This window comes from Cervus canadensis, chromosome 1, assembly GCF_019320065.1.
Source record: "Cervus canadensis isolate Bull #8, Minnesota chromosome 1, ASM1932006v1, whole genome shotgun sequence".
In the NCBI taxonomy this organism is placed as follows: Eukaryota; Metazoa; Chordata; class Mammalia; order Artiodactyla; family Cervidae; genus Cervus; species Cervus canadensis.
The window spans coordinates 38,275,599-38,302,555 of record NC_057386.1 but is presented as its reverse complement, the minus strand read 5'-3'; the positions used below and the strand labels follow the sequence as shown (position 1 = coordinate 38,302,555).

Genomic DNA, 26,957 nt, shown 5'->3' with positions numbered 1-26,957 from the left:
GTGCTGCTCAGTTTTCATCCCTGTTTCCTGGGGAAATGGTGACATAAATATTGGTAAAAAACTGAGAAGGATTCAAGATAGCTAATTTCCATCAGTAGGTAAAAAACTTCACCACCACTTGCTCCCCCATGATCATTTAAAAGTAAAGACTGCCCCTTCCCTCTGGTAAATTATACCCAGAAATATATAAAGAACTCACAAGGCATGGTATACAAGTCATTGATCCTAAAGTGTAGGGGACGCAAATTTCTTTTCCTTCTTACACCCAGGGTGATAAAACCAGCATAGAATGACTTGCCAGGTATGCTCTTTTGCAGTGCTGTTTTTCTGAACAAAGACAAGATCTAGGGTGTGTTGTTCTTTCATTGGCTTTTATTTTGCGACAAAAATCAGCAGGGACAAAAACCCAGGGATAAAAATAAGAGGAGCCTCATTTCAGTGATGTATGTTTCTTTAGCACTTTTCCAAGGTGCTGGGAGACGTCTGTAGAGTGGTATTGTTCTCTAGGTTGCCCCCCCACCATTTCACCTGCAGGCATTGTGGCTGTGAAGTTGGCAGAGGCCACATGCAGCCTTTGTGGGCTCAGCACAGTACAAAGGCTGTGGGCTCTTCTAGTTTCTGAAGGCTGATGGGGATAGACGCTCTCAAGAACATTCCAGGGGCCGCTGTCGCCCAACATTTATGTGGGGCCCCGGGCAGGTCCAGACCAGAGCAGCTTCCAGCCTGTCAGCCTGAGAGAGCACAGCCAACCAGAAATTGTTCCTGCAAACCCCACTCCTCCCCAACATAACAAAGCAGTCCCACCGGGGCCACTTAAGGCACAGCCGTGCATGACCTTTTGGTTTTACCAGGGACCTGGGCGAGGTGAAGGGGTTGGGAGAGGTCCCCAGTTTCTCTGGGGCATGCTCTAACTCATTGGACCTCCCCGTGACGGGCAGCTGAGGGGCTCCCAAGGAACCCCAATCAAGGCAGGAGCCACCATACGGAAGGGAGGTGCTCACACTACACTGCCAGCATCTCAGTCTTCAACCATATTCTCTGTGGCTGCAAAAACACCGCTTAAAAGTCGGTCCCATACTCTAGTCCCACCCCCCGCTTCCCACAGTGACTTACAGTGATCGCCACCTGCCCCTGCCCTCATGTCCCTGGCTACATCCCACTGGCACTCAGTAGGGATTCAGCCCGCCCTGGCTTAAGAGAAGAACAGCAGGGTCTTGCTGCCGAGCTGTGGGATCAAGGGCCCTGAGCGTTCATCCTCAGAACTTCCGCCCCTCTCCCGTGCAGGAGCCTCTGTTCACACAGCACCAAGAACATTGCTGTTCTGTTTATGCTGGACGAGGGGTTAACGTAAACAAGTCATTCCATTTAACCAAAAGGGTTACACAAAGCAGGACTAACGGCAGGAAGCTCTTACAAAGAGTATGGCTTTGTTGAGAGATGCAGGGTTAAGCTGAAGATTTAAAAACTGTTTTTTCCTTTTCTGAACCAAGAGTCTTCAAAAAAATATCTGCAGAGATGCTAAGAAGGTATAATACCAACTGATGAATTCAGCTGTTTCACCAGAAATGGGGGAAAAAACTGTGTCATACATAAACAGTGTCTAAGTCATGGCCTGAATGAGTAATCAAAGAGATTAACACAGCTGAGCCAGAAGAACCACTGTTAATACTACTGAATGCCATCACCTGTACCCTTAGCTTCCTAGGTCATTAATCTCTCAGCAATGTCCTCACCACTAGGCCAAAGATGAAAAGATGGGTGTTGAGACCCACTGACCACACTGAAATAAATAAAGCATTTTAACATAATCTTCTGGTCTGCACTTCACAGGGGCTTACTCTCCATTGACCAATGATCAGAGGAGTAAGTGACCATGCCTGGTCACTCTAACCAGCCCTCCCTGACTGCAAACACCTGCAGTTGTGGAGGGAGGGGTCCTCCTGCCCAAGATGATGCCTTTAGCAACTTTCTGGGCACAAAGATGTTCTTTGGTGGACAATTTTTAAAAACGTAAGAGCCATGAGGAGCACTTACTTCTGCTGTCTCTTACCCACCCACACACATATATAAAAACCAGTGGGAAGATGGGAGACCTCAGGAGGAATTTTGACCTTATTTTTGAGGCTGAGCAGAAAGTCATGGAAGTTCTTATTTTTCCAATAACCACAGAGACGTCAAGCTGAGGATGGCTTCCACACGCTGTCCTCTCAGTGTTAATGCCTGTCCCTGCTCAAGTGTTCCACCCTCTCCCGCAGCTGTCTTTTGCCTTCAAAGAGCAGGATGCTCGCGGCCATGGCTGAATTCAGGCTGTCCACGCCGGGCACGACGGGGATCAGCAGCCTCCCACCCCCTGTGCTCTCGGCCAACTGCAGGGACTCCAGGCTCACGCCGTGGGTCTCCCCACCTATCACCACGGCCGCCGGTGCCTCTGTCCAGTCTGAGTCGTAACTCTGGACCTCGAGTTTAGGGAGCCAGTCTTGACTCTCTCCACTCTCTAGATCATCCTCCTCTTCCTCATACTCATGAAACTTCTGTGGGCGTTGGTCACGTACCCAGCCGTAGTCACTGGCCTTGTTAGACCCCTGGGCCTGGGCCTGCATGTGAAGGCCACAGTTGTCGGCCACGTAGACGCGGGCGTCAGCAGGCAGGTGGTCGGGCACTGCCTCCCAGTCCAGGTTGTTGATAATGGGCACCTGGAAGTGTGCGCCCATACCTGCCCGTAGCACTTTGGGCTCCCAGGCGTCCACACAGCCTAGCAAATGAAAGAGGATCCAATTAAGATTACGAACCTGCCCAGACAGGGGACTTTGAAGGAAGTCAGATTAATTCTGGATCAGGATAAAGCAAAAATGTCCTATCATGGCCTTGGTGGCTGGGACCTCTGCCTCCCCAGCTGTAGCAGCGTCCAGCTGACACAGATTTTATTCATTCCTTCAACATTCACCACACAGAATTCCCTGGAGGTCTAGTGGTTAGGACTTCATACTTCCACTACAAAGGAGCATGGGTTGGATCCCTCATCAGGGAACTAAGATCCGGCAAACCATGCGGCATGACCAAAAAAAAAAAACCTCCCACACACATGCCAGACATTTGGACAGGAGATGGGAGAGCCTTAAAATCCCCAACCTCAAGGAGCTTGTAATAGAGTGGGCAATGGTGTTGGGACAACATTTCAGCAGGTGACTGTATTATCAGTAACAACTAAAGTTAAAAAAGCATGAACAGGGTAATAGAAAACCATTGTACGCAGCATGGCAATCAGGGAAAAACCACCTGGAGAACACGATGCTGAGCTGGATCGTGAAGGACAGGAGCATCTTGTCAGGGAAAGACCAGAGCAGAGGAGAGTTATAGAAGCAGCAATTAGTCCAAACACTGGAAGTATGATAATCGAGTCAATTAATGGGGATGAGGTGGGAGATGAGTCAGGAGGCAGGAAAGGACCAGTTTAAAGGAGGCTGGTGTGCCCAGCCGAGGGGTTTAGGGTTTCACCCAGAAGACAACATGTCACCAAAGCATTTTAAGCAAAGTAGGAACAGAATCTGGTTTATATTTTAGAAAGATCCATTTGGCTTCAATGTTGAATCTGGACCGGAGCAAGGAAGACACTATTAATGGGGAAATTACAGCAATCCTGGGAAAAACCAAGGCCAGAGCCCTATCCTGCACACACCCTGTCTTTGCAGTCGTGCTAAACACAACTGCCTCCATGCATCAGCAGACACAAAGCCCTTCCCAGTGCCACAGGCCAGGAGACAGCAGGACTGGGGCACCACATATCTACTACCCTCCCTGACTTGTTAGCACACATCTCCTCATTATAAGTTATCTTAAAAGTTAATCTGTCAAACTTCAAGAAAGGTTAAGTAGGCAAACCAAGTTCAAAAAGGAAAAAAAGATGTAGAGAAGGTAACACTGTCTACGTGGGTCCCCAACCACAGGCTCTCCCGAGCACCATGGGAAACGGGCTGGGAGGTGGGCTGTGTGCCAAGAGGCTGGCAGTCGGGGCAGAAGAGGTGCCTTCTAGTCTGACTTCTCCACCCAGTTAGGATTAAGGGACAAGCTGAGATTCCTCCTCATCCTCGGGTCCTCTACGTTGGGCATCACATCAGGTGTTCCCCGCCTTTCTCTACCTCTCCCATACCAGCCACCAACAACAACGTGGCAACTGCCTGCCTGGGTGATACAAGTCCATTTCCCCAAACCACACTTGCTCTCAGAGCTCTCAACAGTGAGGCAGGTGAGCGGGGTATGGATGTAGGGATTCCGAGTCTCACTTTCATGCTGGCAGAGAGATGCACCCCAGGGAAGGGTGATGGGGGGAAAGAGCTGGGAAGAGCAATACAGGCGAGTCTCAGTAATGGGACCACTTCTGTTTACACCGAATGGCAGCTTCACTTTCTGATGGATGATCCTCTCCCTCCTCCTCTTCCCAGGCCGCTATAGGTCTGTTAGGCACGTCCCAACTGTCAGGCAAGGCTGTTTGGAACCAAGGCTACAAATTTCTCTTTATGATGAGAGGACAGAACCAAGTGTTAAAACCGGTATCTATTTCTTCCCTAATTAATTTTAAGTTCTTTTAAAAACCTAGCAGGTGTCAAAATAATTTTAAAGATAATCAACAAGAATGAGCGTGCCAGGCATGGTGCTGAGTACTTGACATTCATCTCACTTAACCCTCAGAACAACCCTACCAGGTAGATCTGTTACGCCTGCTTTACAGATAAGGGAACTGACGCTCGCAATGCTGCTCACTTACACAGAGCTACCAAGGGACAGATCCAAGAACCAAATCCATACACATCTGCCCACGGAGCCAGCTCACTTACCAACAGTCACCTAATCCACCCAGTAACAGGCGATCTTACCTTTGGTGAGTAACACTTTGCTGCAGCCTGCCCCAGCAGCAGATCGCAGAATTGTCCCTAGGTTCCCAGGGTCACGGAGATTGTCACAAATCAACGATATGGGCAGTGTGTGGCGAAGCTGAGTCTCGGGGTATGTCATCTTAACATGGTCAGGTTTGGCAAAAATCCCTGAGGAAACAAGAAATGTGGTTCATTTGTCTGATGTGGGTATGGGGAGTAATTTGACGTTTTGGTTATTTATCAGTCTTGGTGTATTTGTAATTACATACTACATGTAAACATTCTGGTTGGAAAAATTCAGTGTGCTCCCCTCCCCAACTCCCTCATAACTGCCTTCAATAGTGGAATGTATGCTTTCAGAACTTCTTCCATGCACTTCCCTACATGTATGTCCATCTACCCATATATAAGTGCTTTTTCTTTTGTAGTAAAATCACACTCTATGTAATTATTCTGTAATCTAGTTTTTTTTTTTTTGGTCACACTTAAGTGGCTTGCAGGATCTTAGTTCTCCCACCAGGGAATGAACCTGGGCCCACAGGCAGTGAAAGCACCAGGTCCTAACCACTGGACTGCCAGAGAATTCCCAACATTTTCTTAAGTTTCAACTGGACATTAAAGGTTGAAGTGATCCCCAAAATATAAGGTCTGAGGAGAAGTGATTATTCCCTACAGACTATAAAAACTCACAATACAAATGATGACAGAAAACTGGCTTCAGTTTCTACTTAAAATACAAGATTCACAGATTTGGAAACTGTGCTACTGTAAGAAAAGGTTAGGCCCAGTAATATTTTGAATTTCATCTAAATTTGTTGCCCTGAGACAAGTATGAACAAATAATCCCAAGTCTCCCCTTCTACAGACACATTGAATAACCACTGACCCATTATTCCCTGTGGTGTTACCAGGTCGGACCAATCCTTGATATCCTCAAATTTCACCTTAATGAGGCTAACACCTTTCAGCTTTTCAATGGGCAGCTCCTTTATGTATTCCAGACGGCTAAAGAAGAAAACTTTCGGCACAGCACCAGCCTTGAGAGCGTCTGCAATCAGCCTACGACCTTCCAGAAGGATCTTCCCCTGCTTTTCTCGAAATGGCCTGGACTTAACTATGGTCATCACACTGCTGTGGGTGCAAACAAAAAGATGCGTAATTACCAACATCCTCATTAGAGACACATCGAGCTCTAGCAGACATGAAGAGCTTCGTAGGGAAAGAAACAAACGAACTGTTAAAAAGACACTTATTCTGCCCTCTATGCATAATAAAAACCAGCGAGGTGTGCTGCACGAAGTCCTCCAACGCAAGGAAAGAGGTCAAGGTCTCGCTCTGAGGAGGGAGGAGAAACGAGAAAACTCGACAAGCCTCGGGAACACATCACCTCAGCCTTTTGTCTCCAGGGAAAGCCTTATCATAGCGAAGCCCCGACTCTTCCCAGGTGCTGAGCGTCTGAGATGCTGGCCCCTGAATCTGCTGCTTCTGTCGCTGCTCCCGGGGACTGGCCTCTGCCGCCGCCTTCCGAGGCTGTTTCCCGGGATCGAGCTTCCGTCCCACAACCTCACCAGATGGAAACAGCACTTTCACGGGGCTCCGCCGCAGTGCCCGGACCCAGCGCCGCGCATCGAGGTCCCAAGCCTGCACCACCGGCAGCAACGGTCGCGTAGCCCATCCCACGCGTTTCACCAGCGCCGCCATCTTCCCCCGCCCCGTGGGCTGCGTCACGAAAGCGCGCCGGCGGCGGACAGTGACATCACTAACGCGCCGGCGTCAGCTGTGGTTTGTGCGCCGCTCTGCGCGTGACCGGCGGTAGTGTAGGTGGTCATGGCGAATCGTAGAGCTTTGCACTTCGTGTTCAAAGTGGGAAACCGCTTCGAGACGGCGTGTTTCTATCGCGATGTCCTGGGGATGAAGGTGCAGGCGGGGCGGAGAGGGGCTGGGGCGCGAGGGGGGTTGCGAGTGACTGAACCCCACCTGGCCGAGGGAGGAGAAAGGGGTGCGATGTGAATTTCACCGCGAACCCGGGTGTCGGACCTTAGCCGCAGGACTTCCCATTAACTCTGTGGTTTTCAGGTTCAGGAAGCATCACGAATTGCGGCTTGGGTTAGATGGACTTTGAAAGGGGGCTCACACTTACTAGTTGCCGACTTTGTGCCCACACAGGTCCTTTCAGTTTAAGCTCTTTCACGAATGTTTATTCCTGTCTTTGCGAAGTTTCCAGTCTGTGGGAAAGATAGTAAATAAAAGGTTACGTAATACTCTTCCAGTAAACAATGACTCTTCTGATTTGGAGCCTTTTGGTTTTAGATACCAGCATAATTTAGAGCTCTACTTCTCTTGAGGCTGGTTTGAATGAATCACTCAGTCTGTCTAGGTGAACGCTCCAGCTCGTCTCAGAAGTGTGAAATCAGAACACCTGGAAGTGGCATCTCCCCAGCTGTGATTCTGCAGAGATCACCTGGGTGGCAAGCACAGGTGCAAGCTGTTGGAAGGCTCCTGCTACGCAGGGACTTTAGATGTTGTCAACTGAAAGAAAAATTAACAACCTAAAAAAAAAATTAACAACCTAAGATTTTTGAGTTAATTTTTATTTGGGGACCTTCCTAAGGACTCTAATGTGGAAGACAACCTCTCGATAGCTCTGAGGAACTGATCTGAAGAGGCAAGGGAGGAGCTAGAAAGTATATGAGTTTTTTGCTTGAAGACGGGGAAGATCCCAAAACCATGTAGGAACATCAAAAGATTACTGCTAAGCACAGAAACAGACAGCTGAAGTTAATGGTTTTAGTGCTTTTCTGTGCGTGGGAAGATGGGTTCTGAGTACCTTGAAATTCTTCCTTAGAAATAAATGCATCTTAAATGTCTAGGACCAGTATCCACCAAAAAAAAAAAAAAAGAAAATGTCTAGGACCAGTATCCAAAAGCAAAGAATGCTTCTTATTATTTTCCCATCCTAAATTCCCCTCAGGGTGTTCTGTTGGTGAGCGACTGGGTTAGCTGAGGGTTTGATCCTTGTTGAAATGGAATTGCAGGCAACATTGTTTACAATGTGCAAGAGGAAGACTTAATGTAGAGACACTGCAGAGTACAAAGGGAATTACCTAAAATCTTCAGTCATTTAAAGAATATCACCTGTTTCATGGTTCTGTTTTGGGCTTTGGTGACAAAGATGAAAATGACCCTGTTATCTGTTCTCAGTTAAGATCCTGGTTTGAAAAAAAAAAAAGATCCTGATTTGGTGGGAATTATATTTGTACATTGCAGATGGTAATGGAAGTTAAAATGTGGTGATAGAAAACCACAAAACACTCCCTTAAAGTGTTTCCTCATTGATTAAAGGGTGTTGGTAAAGATTAAACGTTATTATATATGTAGTATTTGACATGTGGTTTGTATTATGTGTTAGCTATCATTATTATAAAAGTACCAAGAGGAGAGATTTAACTCTGACCTGGGTCCTCAGGAAATAATTCATAGAGACCTTGTACTTGAGTTGACCCTTAAAGATAGGATTTCCACAGACCTAGATTAGAGGTCTGAACACGCTCATGCACAAGTAAGATATGTTTGGGAAGCGTCACTAGTTTTACGTGCCTTTAGCTTAGATTACTTAGTTGAAGTTGAGGAGATGGGATACCAGGACAAATAGGTTGGAATTGCTTCTTATAGTATCTTGAATAATATGCTGAGGAATTTGGATGTTATGTCATAGTAAATGGGGAGCCCTCTTACATTTTGGAACAGGGCAGTGATGTGATCAGAGCTGTGCTTTAGGGGCTTACTTTTATGGTGGTTTTAAGGAAAGATCAATAAGGGTGATTTCTGATAGTCTGTGAGAAATGTGATGAGAACTTGAACTGGAGCAGTAGCTGTGGGGCTCAAAAAGGAAAATGGAAACTGACACATTGAGAGCGTACTGTGTAGTAGGTTCTGTGTCAAATGCTTTAATAAATTATCTATTTTCATAAGATATTAGACTCAGATCCTAATATGTCATTCTCAGAGTTACACAACTGAAACCGTTTGATGTCATTTCGGGGTGCCCCAATGAGCTCCCGGTACCCCAGTCCTTTATGTCTCCATGCAGGAAGAATTCAACCAGAGGCAAAGTGATAGAGAAGAAGCAGTTTATTAGAATAGGATGCTTGCGAAGTTTACAAGCAGGCGGGCAAGGGATACCATGCCCCAAGAACTCTGGGCTACAGTTTTATAATCAAAGGAAAAGTGGGGAGGGAGAGAAGAACTTTTGTGTTTCTTGAGTAGACATCATGCTTCCATCATCAGCTCCTCCTCCAGGTTGGGCAGGGGGGTTTTCTTGTCTCTGTGTGGTCAAACTAGGTCCACAAATTATTATTTCTTATGTGTGCAGAGAGCGAGTCCTAGGGATCTTTAACTTACTGAGCTTACTGGGCAGAATGTGGATCTCGTCCCACCATGGTTTTATTGTTTGGGGGCACATCTCGTGCTTCTGTGGCATGGTTTTGTCACTAAGCAAGCCTGCCTGGTTTTGTGGTTACGCAAACCTGCTTTCTTGAGTAATCATTTACAGGGATCTCCCAAATTTTTTCTACCTACAGTCCCCTAGTGGGATTCACTATTAAATCAACTACTTTGTCCCTTTACTCTGTCCCTATCACAATTAAGTGAAGGCCACGCTTTTTTTTAACTACATATTACCACTTACTGATGTCAGTAGATTTCACAACTTTGCTTGGTTGCCTGACCCTTGCTATCAAGCTATTCTTTTTTTTTTTTTTTTTGGCTGTGCTGGGTCTTCATTGCTGCGTGGGATTTTCGCTAGTTGTAGCGAGTGGGGACTTCTCTAGTTGGGGCACAGGGGCTCCTGATGTCGCAGAGCACGGGCTATAGGGTGCATGGGCTTCAGTAGTTGCAATACCTGGACTCAGTAGTTGCAGCTCCCGGGCTCTAGAGCACAGGCTCAGTAGTTAGGGCCCAAGGGCTTAATTGCTCAGCAACATGTGGGATCTTTCTGCATCAGGAATCAAAACTATACCTCCTGCACTGCGGGCGGATTCTTTACTACTGAGCCACCAGGGACGCCCAGTACCAAGCCATGCTCTCTCACCTCATCTGCTAGCGTGGGAAAGATATCCAGCTCATCATCTTCTGTTCATCTTAAACGTAAAAGCCTGCAAGTGATAATGTCTGTGTTTTGACATTTTAGTTTGTGCTAAATATGCTGTGTGCAATACAAGGAAAACTTTGCCATTTATTCTAATTCCCTTACCAGATTCTCCGGCATGAGGAATTTGAGGACGGCTGCAAAGCTGCCTGTAATGGGTATGACACCTTGTTACTTAATATCTCCTTAAGCCCTGAATACCCTGTGGAGAAGAGAAAGCAGTTTCTCAAAGCAGGTAGAAGGCAGCAGAGGAAATTAAGGAGCCAATAAAAAACAGAAATAAGACTTTAGGGAGGCAGCTTCAGGGTCACAAAGAAATGTATTCTGTGGGTGAAGCAACGTCTTATCAGGTATCTCTTAATTAAGCTCAGTAGTCATGGCCTGAAATTCCAAGGCCTGATGGGAGTTGCATACTTGCTGCTGCTGCTAAGTCGCTTCAGTCGTGTCTGACTCTGTGCGATCCCATAGAAGGCAGCCCACCAGGCTCCCCTGCCCTGGGATTCTCTAGGCAAGAATACTGGAGTGAGTTGCCATTTCCTTCTCCAGTGCATGAAAGTGAAAAGTGAAAGTGAAGTCACTCAGTCGTGTCCAACTCTTAGCGACCCCATGGACTGCAACCTACCAGGCTCCTCCATCCATGGGATTTTCCAGGCAAGAGTACTGGAGTGGGGTGCCATTGCCTTCTCCCACATGCTTGTTGACAAATACGCAAAACATAAGTTAAGGTCAGGTGGGAAAACTGTCCCTATAGGATACAGCTCCCTACTTTCTAGGAAAGGTAAACGAATCTTTCCTTCAAGTAAGTGCCAGACAGATGGTCCTGGGAGCCTTCATTGACGGGGCTCCTGAGCACTGTCCACAGCTGCCCTTAGCACTGGCTAAGGCCGCCACATCCTTACTGGTACTTGGAGGACTAGCACTGGCTAAGGCCGCCACATCCTTACTGGTACTTGGAGGACCAGAGGGGACTGCCCACTTCTTGTTCCAATAGCTCTCTGAGGGCGGCCAAAAGCAGATTTTTGTCTGTAATCAGTGGGTTGTTGGTTTTTTTTTTTTTTTTTTTCTTTTCACTTTTCTAGGCCTTACGATGGGAAGTGGAGTAAAACAATGGTGGGGTATGGACCTGAGGGTGATCACTTTGTCACAGAACTGACTTACAATTATGGCATCGGCAGCTACCAGCTTGGCAATGACTTCCTGGTAAGTACCGTTTTGTTCTAGCCGGTTTTTTGGCTTTATGTTTTAGAGGTCACTGAGGCAGCTGTAGATAATGATGACTAAGTGAATTGATGACTTTGGGCGTGGTTTAGTAATCAGTTCCATGATTTCTATTTAAAAAAGAACTAAACTGGGGCGGTGTGTGGAGGGAGGCTCAGCAGGTCTGTGTGTACAGTCAACAGATTCATGTTGTACAGCAGAAACTTAACACAGTGTGGGGAAGCAGTTATATTCCAATTTAAAAAATAATGGTAATAAATAAAAATGTATTGAATATTTAAAAAATAAAAAAAGAACAAAACAAAAAACCTGCTTGGGTACCTTGTCTCCGAGCTTCAGGATGAAACGTGTTCTCCCAGCCTTTAAAAATCAAGTTCGAGATGTAGAGACAGCTTTGAAGGAGACAGGACTCCCCTTTGGGAATAGCTGAACCGTGAGAGGTGGAGGGGCCAGAGTCATTGGTTCATCAGGTTCTCAGCACCATCCAGAGAAATGTTTTCTCTCTAGTGGACAGTTGTGATTGATTTAGGCGATTACACAGCCACAGAAAAATCTGACAAGGTCTTAAGGATAAAAAAGTGGCATTGCATACACTGTATTCATTCATTCAAGAGCTCAGGTTATTGTGCATCTATTATAGTAACAGTATTGAAACCATTGGGTGTCACTCAGGGGGCTCTGAAGAGCTCTGGTGCCGTAGTCTTTTATGACTCGGCATAGAAAAGAATTTAGCTCCAGCTAAAGTGATAGATAAGAAGCAATTATTACAACAGGATGCTCGTGAGGCTTACCAGTGGGCAGGCTAGAGATGCCACGTCCCAAGAACTTAGTGGGCTACAGTTTTATAATCAAAGGAAAAGTGTGGAAGGAGAGAACTTCTTTGTCTTTCTTGAATAGACATCATGCTTCCATCATCAGCTCCTCCTCTAGGTTGGGCAGGGGAGTTTTCTTATCCCTACATGGTCAAGCTAGGTCCACAAATAACTGGGGTTTTTTTGTATGCAGAGATCTTGTCCTAGGGATCATTAACTGACTGACTGCACTGGTCAGAATGTGGGTCTCATGCCACCATTGTTTTATTCTTTGAGGGTTTGTCCCACACTTCTGTTGCATGGTTTTGTTACTAAGCAAGCCCTGCCTGGGTTTGTGGTTAAGCACACCTGCTTCCTTGAGTAATCATTAGCTTACAGGAGTCTCCCGTATTTTTTTCTCCTTACAGTCCCCTAGTGGGATTCACTGTTTAATCACCTACTTTGTCCCTTTAGTCTGTCCCTATCTGTATCTACCACTTGCTAATCAGTTACTGTGAGATACAGTGTCCCTGGGCCCAAATACACAGCAGAAGTGGAGTAATTCGTTCGTACTCAGAATCTGCCCAGGAAATCTACCTCATGTTATTTTGGTCATTTACTCTCATTATTCCTGTTAACTCAGTAGTTAACTCATTGACACATTAAAATAAAGGTAACTAGATGGAAGTTCGTACAAGGGCCTGATATCTACAAAAGTGTTTTGTAAATGGAAAGGATGGCTCAGACTTAATATATTTCTGTTTCTCTTTCTCACTCTCTGTGCCACTGACTGATTTATTCATCTAATAGATATTTTTTGTGACTTGCTCTATGGCATACCCCTTGTTAGATCCTGGGGATACAGTAGAGAGGGGAGCATGTTCCCTGGCCTAAGGAGCTCCCCGTCTGATGGGGGAAGCAAGTAAAGAGACAACAGGAATACAGTGTGACAAGTCTCAGATAGGGGTAGGAACAGGGGGATGTGGGAACACACAGGAGGAACCTCCAGCCTGTTCTCCGATGGGTGAGAGTTCAGGGAAGGCTTCCCAGAGGAGACATCCACGCCAGGTGGGGGAGCCAGGACAGGAAGGTGAGATGGCTGTCCTGCACCCGTGCACAGGCCTGGAGCTGAGGGGGAGCCTGGCGCTCAGAGAACTGTGAGTCACGCAGTCTGGCTGGAGCGCAGTGTGTGGAGGAGAGAGAGGGTAGAGTTGAGGCTGGAGGAGTGCCCTGGGGCTGCATCACATCAGGACATCTAGATGTCCTTCTAGAAGCACAGTGGAGCCATTTTTAAGCAGGAGAGTGACACAGAATTTGCAGTATCCAAGAATCCCTGGTGAGAGCAGGGAGGCTGGGTTAGCAGGGAGCAAGACTGAAAGTGAGGCAGCCAGCCCAAAGGTTATCCAGTGACAGCAGGGAGAGTGGATGGATTTGCGAGATGTCAGAGACAGCAGTCATAGGATTTGGTGATTCAGTGTATATGAGGGGCTTTGTGTTTCTCCTTATCTTTCTATTCTTTATGCTCCAAATTTAAATCAGGCAGAGAAAAAGGGAAAACCAACTTGGTGCCATGAACCAAGGAGAGGGGGCCCAAAGCCTGACAGACAATAAATAATAAACTTGAATGAATGAATAAATAAATAATCTAATATAATTTTAAAGATGATCATTGCAATGGGCAAAGAACAAAGGAGAGAAAAGGAGCTTGGGGGTAGGTGCAAATGATCAGTTTCAAGTAGGGTGTTGAGAGTAGCTTTCCGTGAGAAGGTGACATTTGAACAAAGGCTTGAAGAGGATAAGAGTTAGCCGTGTGGGTATCTCAGGGAAGAGCATTTCAGCTAGAAAACAGCCAGTGCAAAAGCCCTCAAACAGCGCCTGGCGTGTTTGAGAAAATGCGGAGAGGACAGGGGAGAGAGGGAGGAGATGGGCTCAGCAACAACCTGGGTCAGGGGCTCGGCCACTCTGGTGACTCAGTGGTAAAGAGGCCCCCTGGCAGTGCAGAAGATGCGGTTTCGATCCCTGGCCCAGGAAGATCCCGCATGCCTTGGAGCAACTAAGCCCGTATGCCACAGATGTTGAGCTTGCACCCTAGAGCCTGGGAGCTGCAACTACCAAGCCCATGTACTGCAACTCCTGATGCCTGCAACACCCTAGAGCCTGTGCTTTGCAACAAGAGAAGCCACCGCAATGAGGAGTCCTCGCACCACAACTAGGGAAGAGCCCGTGCTCGCCACAGCTAGAGGAAAACTCTCATGGCAACAAAGACCCAACACAGCCAAAAATAAAAAATGACCTGGGTCAGATCGTCTTGGCCCTTTTAGGCCATCGTCAGCCATCCCAGGGTGAAATGAAGAGCCATCAAGGGTTCTAAGCAGAAGAATGACAACATGGGGTTGCCGTCTTGAGGACAAACATTAGGGTGGGTTTCAGAATGTTTACTCCAGTCACAGAGTGGCTGATGGATTAACAAGACTGAAGGCAGAGGCTGATCTACCATCCAAGCTAAAAATGAGGCCAGATATATTGGAAGGCATAGTGTACATTCTTAGGTATTTTGATTACACTTAAATAAAGGATGCCTTGATAGTTGCTTTATATTTTTTGGTTTCAAAAGTAAAAATAAAAACAAAAAAGTTTAAATAGGTAGCTGGCAAGCCACAGGTAAGATAAAGATTTCTTTGACCAGATCTTGAAAATGAGGGGGGATTTTCACTGTTAGTGAAAGTGAAAGTCACTCAGTCATGTCCAACTCTTTGCGACCCCATGGAATTCACAGTCCATGGAATTCTCCAGGCTAGCTAGGATGCTGGAGTGGGTAGCCTTTCCCATCTCCAGAATGTCTTCCCAACCCAGGGATCGAACACCAGTCTTCAGCATTGCAGGTGGGTTGTTTACCAGCTGAGCCACAAGGGAAGCCCGATTTTTGTTATTGATGGATCTAATTTCTCTTGTGTTTGAATATCTGGCCTACCATCCACAAAGCTTGGAATCTTTGTGGGAGAAAAATGTCCAAGACTGACTTCAAAATTAGTAGCAGAAAATTTTGAATGCCACTTAAATCTTAGATGTTTGACATAAAGGCAGTGGGGTTTTAATTCCTAATCTTCTAAAGAAGATCTGTTGTGATTATGCTCTTGGATGATTATGTTCTGTCGTTTGTCATAGGGTATCACGGTGGCTTCCAGCCAAGCTATCAGCAACGCTAGGAAGCTGAAGTGGCCGCTCAATGAAATGGGAGACGGTGTGTTTGAAACCAAAGCCCCCGGAGGATATAAGTTCTATTTGCAGAACTGCAGTCCACCTCAGTCAGGTAATTATATCTGGACTGACAGAAGCCCTCTGTCTAAAGGCATCGGGTGGAAGGAGAGAGGGAGCTTGACTTCCGTCTCCTGTGGAGTCTCTGTGTTGATATAACTTGTCTTTCCCAAGCTATTGTTGTTACTTGTCCTCTAAGAAATTATATGCTCATGTCAAAACTTCAGTGCATCCCTATCGGTGTTCTGGAGTGGTTCGGTTCTACTGGTAACGTGTCGATGTAGGATACTTTCAGCTGCAAATATCAGAAAACCCACCTCTAGGTTGAATGGTTAAAAAAAATGTCTTAGTTCATAGAGCTGGCGTTGTCACGGTCGGAGAGACTTCAGGGTTTGTTGATTCAGCAGCTCAGCAATGGCATCAAAAACCCAGATCTTCTCTCTCTCCATCCTCTTGTCCTCAGGGGTCCGCTTCTCCCCCTCACGGTGGTAGGGTGACTGCCAGTAGCATTTGGGGCTACCCGCCCGCACACCCTCATTGGTAGGAGAAAGAGAAGCTGACTTCCTGTGGCTCGTCTTTAAAAGCACAGCAAAACTTGCCTAGGATCTTCTAGCAAACTTCCTGGTCAGGGTTGATTCATATACCCTGCTCCTGAACCAGTCATATGCAGGCAAAAGAAGCAGATTTATCCTTAGACCAGTTAGTCGTCTCCCCTGGCTGAGGACAATTTCCCAGATTACAGTGCTGGTTCTCAGTGAGTCTGGGTGAATGAGGTGAGGAGCCCACCACGCTGACCCCTACAGTGAGCAGGAGAGAAACTGCGCTGCATTTCAAGTACCTCAGAGGCATCCTCATGCATCATACGTGTATTGCTGAAAATTCTGCTACCTGCTTTGCCAAGAAAGAACCAAAACCAAGAAAAGGAAAAGAAAAAATTGCTGGTGAATAGCAGGGGCACTTGTGCCAGCCGTTCCCTCCGTGAGCACAAGCCTCTAAGTGGAGACCTCCTCTTCCCCCACGCTGGTCTGTCTCAGCTCCCAGATGCCCCTCATACTGAGCCTGATGGTTGTGAGTAATGTTACATGCTTTTCATCCAGAGCTCAGAAGAAGAAAGAGCAATGGTTCCAGTGTGGGAGGTTAGACTGGTGCGGTGGGACTTACTGGTAATGGATTTGGGAACTTCCAGGTGATGTGAGGGATTTCCATGACTATTTTTATTGATAAGTGATTGGTGCTTGAAATACTAACTTTGATACCTAACTCCTGCCATGAATTTCACTGTACACTTTTTCTGTAGTTTTCACGATGCTTCAGTGCGTAAAATAATGGTGGGCCCCAAGAGGCCTGAGATGTTTTTGTTCTTTGCAATGATAACACCTTGGGAGCCTTAATTTCTGGTTGGTAGTAGAGTCAGATCTCTCAGTCTAAGTGGTGTCCATCCTTTGAATGAATCACTCCTGTGTAGTCACACCCACTGCAACTATTCCTGTCCCTGCATCCCTTCAGGGTGTGAATCAGTTGGAATTTGTTGATTTCTCAATGAATGGGGAAAACTTAAATCTGCCAGGGAGAGGTTCCTGTGACAGACATCTTGCTTTAGTCATGGTATTGCTAGTCTAGCAAACAGGGCTAAGGCAGTGAAAATTGAAGAAAACTACTTTGAGTTTACCATAGTGAGATACAGACTTGGAACAGCTCTTCCAGAAGTCACTTTACAAAATAGAAGTTTCCAGTAATATTAAGTGTTTTAATATGACGTTTATTCTTTTTTACAAAAATACAGATTTTTTTTTTCTCCCTAGACAGACAGGCAGAAGAAAACAGATAACCACTGTTAACATTTTAGAGTATATCCTTCCAACTTTTTAATCCAAAGAACTAAATATATAATCGGATACATACGGGATTCCATTGTGTGACATCATAGGAAGAGAAACGGTTGTCTGTTGTTAGAAATTCACATTGTTACTGGTGTCTCGTCATGAGCAACTCTGTGATGAGTGTCTTTGATGAAAGCCCATCACGCATCCACAGTTATTTCCTTAATTGCCAAAAACGGGATTGTTCTCTCAAAAGCAGGGGACATACTTTAGACACATTCTGTCAAAATTGTTGCCCAGAAATATTACTAATTTACACTCTGCCATTATGGTTTTTCCCATTGCACTGTAATAGTTAACCCTGTGAACTTTTTAAAATCATTTGCCGATTAGATAACAAAATGTTTTATTTGAATTCTAACTTTGTGAGGTTAAGTGTGCTTTTTTATGTTCCTCCTTTTGTGGATTGCTGCTTCGTGCCTCTTGCTTATTTTTCTAGGATGGGCATCTTTTTCCTGTTGATGTTGAAAGGTGACTTAAATATTAAGGACTTTATGCTCATTTTTGTTATTAAAAAAAAAATGTTCCCTACTTTGTAGTTTAATCTTCAATTTTGATTGTAATTCTTGTTTTGGTTGTTGTGTACAGGTTTTCCATTTTGTATGATTAACCTAGCACATTTTCTTCTTCATGGTTTTTCTATCTTTGATGTCAGATTAAAAAAAAAGATCTTTCTCCATCCCAAAATTGTTTAAATAATCACCTGTTTTGAGTATTTTCATGGTTTCATTCTTTCAACTTAACCCTTTAACCCATCAGGAATGTATTTTGCTATCTAGTTTAAAGGTGTCGCTTCTTCCCACCGTTAAGAAACCAGTTATCTTAATACCTTTTATTTAACAATGTGCCCTTTCATACTGACCTCAAATCCCTTTCTTATCATAAACCGAATTCTTATATATACCTGAGCCTGTTTGGGTCCTTTGGTTCCATTCCTTCACACTGCCCTGTCCATTCCTGCTGTTTTGTTACCTTTCAGATCCTGTATTAAAAGTAACTCTAGCAGTGTCTGATCTTGAGAAATCTTTGAACTACTGGTCTAACCTATTGGGAATGAAAATTTATGAAAAAGACGAGAAGGAACAGAGGGCTTTGCTGGGCTATGCTGATAACCAGGTGAGCAGTCCTGGAAAGAAAGAATCTGTTACTTTAGGTTTGACTTATAAATGAGGTTAACATGAAGGTTATTCACATAGTTTCTTCATAGTAATTCAGTGTTGAGAACAGAAAGGAGAAAATAAAAACTTCCGGGAAACTCACCACCCAGATATTACCTTTATTTATATTTGGAGATACATCCTTTCAGGAGTGGATTTGCTGAGTCAGAGGAGATGTAGGCAAGACTTAATGCAATGATGATAATCTATTTTCCTCTTTAAAAAAAAACAAAACAAAACATTTGAGCATGATTTAATCCTTGTGGTTTGACCCAGCAAGTCTACTAAGAATTTATTTCAGAGACGTACTCATCCTACACGTGCACAAAGGAGTGTGTACAAGTTTATCTGCTGCAGCATTATTTGTAATAGCAAGATATAACCTAGGGAATTCCCTGGTGGTCCACTAGTTAGGACTCCACGATTTCACTGCTGAGGGCCTAGGTGCAGTTTCTGATAGGGGAACTAAAGCCTACAAGTGGCCCAGTGTAAGCAAAAAAAAAAGAAAAGAAATAGCCTAAATGCTCTATGGATTCAGTAGTTGAGTGATTTATGGTTCATGCATAGAATGGACTACTAAAGCAGCCATCAAAAAAATGAGTCTTTATGTGCTGAGATGGCAATGTTGATTGGAGAAAAACATGAGAAAGAATAATATGTAAATTATGTTACCATTTGTATGAAAAAAAAATAAAGGATATGTGCCTGTGCTATGAAGGATACACAGGAAACTGCTGATTGGTTGCCACTGGGGTGACAGGAGGGAGACTTAGAATTTACCTTATTCCTTTGTCCTGGTTTCAATTTTTTTTTTTTAATCACGTGACCTGTTCTGAAAAATAAACCCACTTTCTCATGTCTTTTCAGTGTAAGCTGGAGCTGCAGGCCATCCCAGGGAAAGTTGATCATGCAACAGGTTTTGGACGCATTGCCTTTTCTTGCCCTCAGGAAGAGGTAATGTTTGGTACCAGGTCTTCTGTTGAAACTCTGTGACTAGTGACTTCTAAGAACTAGGAACCCTGGCCCTCCCTGCTCCAGGTTCATGCTGGTTGTGGCTTTGGTATGAAGGTCAGCAGTTGTCTCGAGAGCAGCTGAGATAAAAGAAATCAAACAGGTGGTGCCGGGGTTCTCTGGTTGACCTGAGAGTCCTCCAGGGCTGCCGGGGACCACGGCCCCAGCGTGGTGTAGCACCCCGTGCTCACTGTGCCTTTTTGTTTTCCTCAAGTTGTCAGACTTAGAAGACTTGATGAAAAGGGAAAACCAGAAGATTCTGACTCCCCTGGTGAGTCTGGACACTCCAGGGAAGGCGACCGTGCAAGTGATCATTTTGGCCGACCCTGTAAGTATCACCCAGGAAGGGGACAGGCTGCCCCATAGTTTTCTTCTGAGGTGTCTCTCTGCCAAATTTGTTTTCTCTCTTGGTGTAGGATGGACATGAAATTTGCTTTGTGGGGGATGAAGCATTTCGAGAACTCTCAAAGGTGGATCCAGAGGGAAACAAATTATTGGATGACGTGAGTCTCATTTCTAAATTCCTATCCCCTTTGGCCAAAGGGGATAATGTGTATGGAGATGGGCCAGTTCTTACTTTCAGAACCCTGTCCTTTTGCTGTTGGGGTGACTTGAGCCAGAGACTTGTGTCGACTTCATGACTACCTATGTGACTCTTGGCGGGGTGCAGCATCTGTGCCTTCCCTCCCCTCCGGCTGCCTTGAGGAAACCGCTGCTGCTAAATACATCATTGTTCTGCTCAGAGACCGGAAGTGCCCGACCGCCATCCGTTCTCACTATCTTAGCCCTTTGGTCGTATCTTCTCCATTCTACAGCATCATCCTCTTCCTTCCTGGCGAATTATTCTCACCAGCGTACAAACTAACTCCAGTATCTTGAAAACCTCTTTGTGTTCACTCCGTATCCATTCTCCAGGCTCCTTCTAAAAGTCTCCCTGCACGCCATTTGTACTTCTTTGTGTGTGTGTGTGTGTTTACTGTCTAATTTTGTCGGGATAGTGATTGATGGAGTAAGTCATCCCTTTTTAATGAGGAACACAGAAACTAGTTGTTTGCAGGTGATGAGAAGGGTGGAGTGAGGGACAGCAGAAGAAACTTCATTGTAGTTGTTTTCTGAGGCAAAAGAGGTATTTTGCTTTCAGAATATCAGAAGGAAAAAGGAGAAAGTACATCAGATTGTGCCTCATAGTGAAGAGGCTCCTGAGGAGGGGAGTGAGGGCTACCACTCCAGATGAAGCTGTGTGACCTGGGGATCTCAGCACAGATTCCCAGCATTTCTGAACCCAGATTTCCTGCCTGCAAAATGGAGGAGACAGTCACAGATTTCTTTCGCCACAAATGCTATGATCTCACAGTTCTTTTTAATTGAAGTATAGTTGATTCATAATGTTGTGTTAATTTCTTCTGTACCATTTCTACTACTTACCTTCCATTCACATTTCACTCTGTCCCGCACTGGCTCCTATCACGTGGTGAAACGCTCTCGTTGACGTCATCAGTGACCTCCCTCTTGCCAAATCCAGTGACTGCTTTTCATCCTCATCAGACATGATCTTCTAGCAGCCTGCAAAGCCGTTGTGTAGTGTCGTACCCCAGCTTCCAGCTCATACCTTATAGGTAGTCGGCGCTCAGTGAATACATTGCTGCTCCTGAAAGGAGTGAATCTCCCAGTCCTGGTTTCATCACTTAGTACTGTGTGACTGACCTTACGAAATTTACTTCAAGTCTCTAAACTGCAGTTTTCTTATACAGAAATGTGAGGAAATAAGGTTATCCGCCTCCCAGGATTGTTGTGTGGTTTATAGTGCTTGGCAAACTGCTGACATAATAACGGACACTCAGTTGAGGTTCATCAAAGCCAGAAATGTACAGAAGCTTTAGTGTTTCTAAATATTACTGTGAAGGAAAAACCTCTCAGTTGGCAGATTGGCTAGACTGTTCTTGCTCTTTTCATCACTGACCAACTTTCTCTTCTCTCTTCTCGCTTGATGGTGGAGATCCTGCCATCTTCCTGTCTCTGTTTGTCTGACGGCTTCCCCTCAGCCACAGGCACCTTTTTCTGTGACTGATCCTGAAGTGATGTTGCCCACGGTCCCACTCTGCCTGTCTTTTTCTCTCTGTGTACTTTCTTTCTCTTCTCTGAGAAGTTACCTGCTCCTCTGGTTATCTCTGCTCTGAGTTTCAACCATCATCTGTTCTAGACTTCTTAATTTCTAGTTCCCACTCCCCCCTAAGCTGTAATCAGGCATTTTTTATTGTAGTTACTGAGGTAAAATATACATTGAATTTAAGTGTACAGAAATTTGGTGTTCACGTTGATAAATTTTGACACTTTCATAAACTCAAATTCACTACTCAGAATATAGAGCATTTTCGTGATTGATTATAGGAAGTTCTCTTATGCCCGTTTTTAGCTTCCAACTCCTCCTCCCAACAGCAACTACTTTTCTGATTTCTGTCATACTGGCTTTGTCTATCCTTGGACTTCATATAAATGGAATGGCTTCTTTCAGTAACATTTTTGAGATTCCTCCATGTAATTGCACATTCCAGAGTTCTTTTTTTTTTTTTTCCTTTTGCTGAGTGGTATTCAGTTTTGTGAATGTAGTAATCTGCTTATCCATTCTTCCAGTGGTGGACATTGGGATTTTTTTCCAGATTTTTATCTATTATAAGGAAGACTGCTATGAACAGTCTCATGTTAACTCTTTTGGTGGACGTATGTTTCATTTCTGTTGCATAAATGCCCAGGAGGGGAATTGCTTTCACTTTCTAAGAAGCTGCCAAACAGTTGTCCAAAGTGATTGAATATTTTAAACTATCGGTCATGTATGTATAGAAGAGTTCCAGCTGTTCTAAATCCTCTCCAACATTTGTGTGTTGTCTTTTTGTCCATTTCTTGCCATAATTTTATTTTTAATGTTCAGTCACTAAGTCCTCTGTCCTCCACCATCTCCTGGAATTTGCTCAGATTTGTCTCCATTGAGTTGGTAATGGTATGATAAAAAATTCCAAATATACACAAAAGAGAACAACAAATCCCTATGTGATTATCACTGATCAACTCTGCCATAATTTTTCATCATTCCTTTCCACCCCACTTTTTTTTTTTGGCAGTGGAGATGTTTGTTGGAGAATTTTAAGGCAAATTTCAGATGCCATGTAATTTCAACCCTAAATACTTAAGTGTTTTACACATTTTAAGATAATTTAAAAAGTAAAAGTTAAGGAAATTTCTTATATACCACAGCGACATCATCACACTTAAAAAATCAACAATGTGGGACTTACTGGTGGTCCAGTGGTTAAGACTCCATACTTCTGATACAGGGTGCATGGCTTTGATCCTTGGTCCAGGAACTAAGATCCCCCATGCCACATGGCTTGGCCAAAAAAAATCAACAATATATCCTTTAATGTTACCTAAAATCCAGTTATTAAATTCTCCCTGACCATCTAAAAATGGTTCTATATATAGTTTGTCCTATGTATTTTGTTTGTTTCTTTACTGCCCTGTGTATTTTTTAAATTGGCTTTAATATGGTTGGACTATATCAATATGAATAACTTACCTGATCCATTGAGTTTCATGAAAAACTAACCAGAAGACACACCAATGATCTGTTTTACATTTTAGCCATTCTCTAACGTCTAAATATGAATTTATTTTCACTCTGTGTGTCTTTGCTTATATTATTTTATTCTCCTAGAATGTCCCTTTTCTCATTTGAATATTTGCATGTTTTTCAAAGCCCATTTAAATCCACGTTTTGAAAAACTTTGACTCTTTCTTATTGATGTGTTGGACTTCTGGATACCAGTCATTTGTTAGATAATCTGTAAAGATGAGTACTTTTCCCATTCAGTGGTTTGCCTATTTATTTTCTTAACCTTTTGAAGAGAAGACATTTCTTTCAGTCCAGTTTATCAACTCTTCCTTTTATGCCTGGTGGTTTTTGTGTCACACTAGTGTTACAGCCAAAGAACCTCTTAACCTGGACAAACTATGAACATTACAACTCCACATGCCTATAACTTACTTTGTCTTACTTTGGATCCATTCTTCGTTAATATTATAGGAAAACAAAAGTTACTGTTTATTAAGCATCTCCTATATTGACACGTTCTTAAGTGCCTTACCTATATTCTGTAACTCTTACCATAATTTGCAAGGTCGATAGCATTCCCCTTTCAGATAAGGAAACTGAGTCTCAAAAGAATAAGTCACTCAATATTATACATTCCACAAGTTAGCAGGGCAGGGGCCCAAAGAGAAGTCTTTCAGGTTTCAAAGGCAGTTCTTTTTTTCTCTTCTGTACTCTGCTTCCTCCCTTGATAGTACTTATATCTGTTATCACAGTTGTTTAAGCTAGAATCCTCAGAGCCAGTTTTTCTTTTAACATTTAATATGCTTTTTTTTTTTAAGTATTTATTTATTTATTTATTTGGGGCATGGACTCTAATTGGTGGTGTGTGGGCTTCAGTAGTTGTGGTGCACAGGCTTAGTTGCCCTGGGGTGTGTGGGATCTTGGTTCCCTGGCCAGGGATTGAACCTGTGTCCCCTGCATTGCAAGGCAGATTCTTAACCACCGGACCACTAGGGAAGTCCCTGATATGCTTTTTATTTTATAATACTTTTAGATTTACACACAGAGCCATTTCTGAATATTGTTGCTCCTCACCCTTTACACTCTCTGAGCAACAAGTCACCAAGAGCTGAGAGTTCTCCCTCGGAAATCCTCTGTCTGCTTCTCTTTTGAAAAGGTTCTCATTTTCACCTCCAAATACTGCACACACCTCCTCCCAGCTGCTAGTCAATCTCTGATGCCAGCAGTAGGCTTTCTAAAGCATAAACCCAGTAATTAAAAAACAACTGTTAAATCTTCCAATGCCGTTTATTGCCTTCAAGAGAAGTTCACATCTCTGGCAGAGCACACGACACGTCTGGCCACAGTGTGCTGTCTCTCTCCCCCAGCTCACCCCCTTTCGGTCCCACTGAACTGTTTCCATTAACCAAGGTAGATCTCCGTACCTCCGCCCAAGGGTGGTTTTCCTTTCTCCCCTCCCCGCTTACTCCACTCATCCTTCAAAATGCAGAAGCTTTCTTGGGTTTTTCACACCGATTTGTTGTTTCTCCCTACTTTCACTGGCTCCTAGAAGACAGAAACGTCTCTGTCTTTGGGAAGTGGGGAGGTTTTGGCCTTCTTTGGCGTCGTTTTGATTTTTAAATACATTTTATTTTCACCAATGTATTTTTAAAATGCATTTAAAACTCAGAAATACACAAAACAAATAAGACCTTTTATTTTCATCAAGGGCTTCCCAGGTGGCTCAGTAGTAAAGAATCTGCCTGCCATTGTAGGAGATGCAGGTTCAGTCCCTGAGTTGGGAAGATCCCCTGGAAGAGGACATGTCAGCCCACTCCAGTATTCTTGCCTGGAGAATCCCACGGACAGAGGAGCCTGGTGGACTGCAGTCCATGGGGTCGCAAAGAGTCAGACATGACTTAGCGACTGAGCGTGTATTTTCATTGAAATAAAAAATCAGTACTAAGATTCTATATAAATGCAGTGATGCCATCTCTGAGTCCCACTGCCCATGGCAGCCACTCTCAGCTTCACTGTTTCTTCCTTTTCAGTTGCAGACATCTTTTGACTTCCTGCTGAAATAGATGGATGATTTTACACTAGTTCTCCAACCAGTTAGTTACTCCTTTCCAGTTGGTCTGATAGCACGTTTTTGTGGTTCTATTATACACCAGGACACACACACACGCAGACACATCTGCCTGCAAAACAGTTGTTTCCATATCTGAATCCTCAACTGTTTCATGTGCTCCTCAAAGTGTCAGACTTTATCTGCTGCCACACCTAAACCCAGCATAATACCTGCCTCATAATGAAAACTGGCATTTTTAAAGGTACAGTTGTCACTTAGTATCCACAGGGGTCGGTTCCAGGACCCACTGGGAATACCAGAATCCTAGGATGCTTAAGTCCCATAGTCAGCCCTCCATATCTGCAGAAACAGAACCTGTGGAAACAGAGGCCTAACTGATTCAGTCCTTGAATGTATTTCCCTACCAAACAGCTTATTAGCATACACTTGGTTATATTGGACCCAGCGTTTTAGGAGACTTCTGTTGTAAACCCTGCTCCTGCCAACTCCCCTGCCTCCTCCTAAGACCTCAGCCCCATGGACTAATACGATAAAAGGACTCTGGTGGAACCAAAGCATACTGTTTCTTAACAAAGCTTTTTTTAGGTAAGCGGCCCCAAATGAAATAGTACCAACATCAGTGAAACAGGAAGGAAGTGTGGGAAAAGGAAACTTTTCAAGCTCATTACTAAAATGTCAGAATAACTTTTCACATTGGTCTCATGATTAGACTGAGTCTCCTGGGCACTAAAGATTCTTGAGAGGGGGGCTTCCCTGCTAGTCCAGTGCCTGACTCCGTGCTTCCACTGCAGGGAAGCATGAGTTTGATCTCAGGGCGGGGTTGGGGGGTGGGGTGGACTAAGAGCCCAGTGCTGTGTGGCCCAGTCAAATAAAAATAAAGATGTTCTTGGGAGCCCACTGAGATGCTAGGAGTGCCAACACTTTCTGTCCCAAAGAGCCCACATCCTGGCCTTGCTCTCCAGCCAGCCATCAGCCACACTTCCTGGCTGCAGGCTCTGCCCATTACTCTGCAAAGTGAGAACTGACAAGCAATTGCTCGATCCCCAGCAGCAACATCTGTCAGAGAAAACACAAGACTCTACTGAATGAGCATCTTTTAACTATTAATTTCTTGATTGTGGGCAGTGAGGTACGAAGTAGATTGTAAGTTTTATTTTCTGGATTGAGACTAAATAATTCCAATTTCGTTTCCACAGGCCATTGCAGGAGATAAAAGTGATGAATGGTTTGCTGCACAAAAGAAACCCAAGGCTACAGGTTAACAGAAGGCATCACACGCAACAAGCATCAGTGATCTTGCCCAGCTCCTGTGAGGCCTGCCGTGTGCCTTACATGGTGAATGCTCTCGCAATGTGGGGGTTTCCTGTACAGGCACGGAGGCTGGGGTGGTGACGACGCATGTATTTTAATCTTTAAAAGCTCTGATATATTTTAGAAAATCCTGTCATCATCAGTTCATTTAAAGAACTCTTGCTGTCATCTGTGCTGTCACTGCAAGGGTACATTCTGTATGTAACTCTATTAGTAATAAATTCTTCTCCAGGCTGCGACAGCTGTATGGAACATGACCTTTGATTGAGGGTTGAGAGAATTTTGATAAGCATGTAGGTTTAATGAGAACAACTAAATCTAGATAAGTCCAAATCAGTTACTTATAGCAGGAGTCCTTCCAGGACCTGGAGACAGTATGCTGTTCTAATGTCTTACTCTGGCAGGCCTTGACATATAAAAACTTTTAAAGAAATTTCGTGCCTTGAACCAAAAGGTTTGGTTAACATTCTGATATTCCTTGCTTTAAATTTTTTAGTCAGAAAAAAATAGAAGGGTGTAATGTTGCTACATGCCTGGCTCTGTGTTATATTCTCTCTGTCTGTCTCTCTATATATATGTATATGTATGTATATATATATATGTGTGTGTGTGTATTTTTGCTTTTAATCCTCTTACGAG

The 26,957-nt window shown here is 44.3% G+C and overlaps 2 protein-coding genes across 3 annotated transcripts; one reads left to right on the top strand and one right to left on the bottom strand.

Moving 5' to 3' along the window:
- Nucleotides 1-352: 352 nt before the first annotated feature.
- On the bottom strand, nt 353-6,572 carry MRM3 (mitochondrial rRNA methyltransferase 3). Of its 2 annotated transcripts, XM_043478668.1 has the most exons (4): nt 6,259-6,572; nt 5,758-6,002; nt 4,872-5,039; nt 353-2,752 (listed from the first exon to the last, which is right to left on the bottom strand). In XM_043478668.1, exons 1-4 carry the CDS (start codon nt 6,570-6,572, stop codon nt 2,214-2,216), a joined length of 1,266 nt encoding a protein of 421 aa, XP_043334603.1. In that variant the 3' UTR covers nt 353-2,213. The 2 variants fall into 2 exon arrangements, with proteins under 2 accessions (XP_043334603.1, XP_043334613.1); XM_043478678.1 differs by lacking the exon at nt 6,259-6,572 and having other exon boundaries at nt 5,816-5,950.
- A 59-nt stretch (nt 6,573-6,631) lies between these two features.
- GLOD4 (glyoxalase domain containing 4) lies at nt 6,632-26,557 on the top strand. Its single transcript, XM_043478692.1, has 9 exons — nt 6,632-6,788; nt 10,126-10,175; nt 11,097-11,217; nt 15,192-15,336; nt 18,141-18,277; nt 19,186-19,272; nt 19,544-19,657; nt 19,746-19,832; nt 26,204-26,557. Exons 1-9 carry the CDS (start codon nt 6,699-6,701, stop codon nt 26,267-26,269), a joined length of 897 nt encoding a protein of 298 aa, XP_043334627.1. The 5' UTR covers nt 6,632-6,698; the 3' UTR covers nt 26,270-26,557.
- The last annotated feature ends 400 nt before the right edge of the window (nt 26,558-26,957 follow it).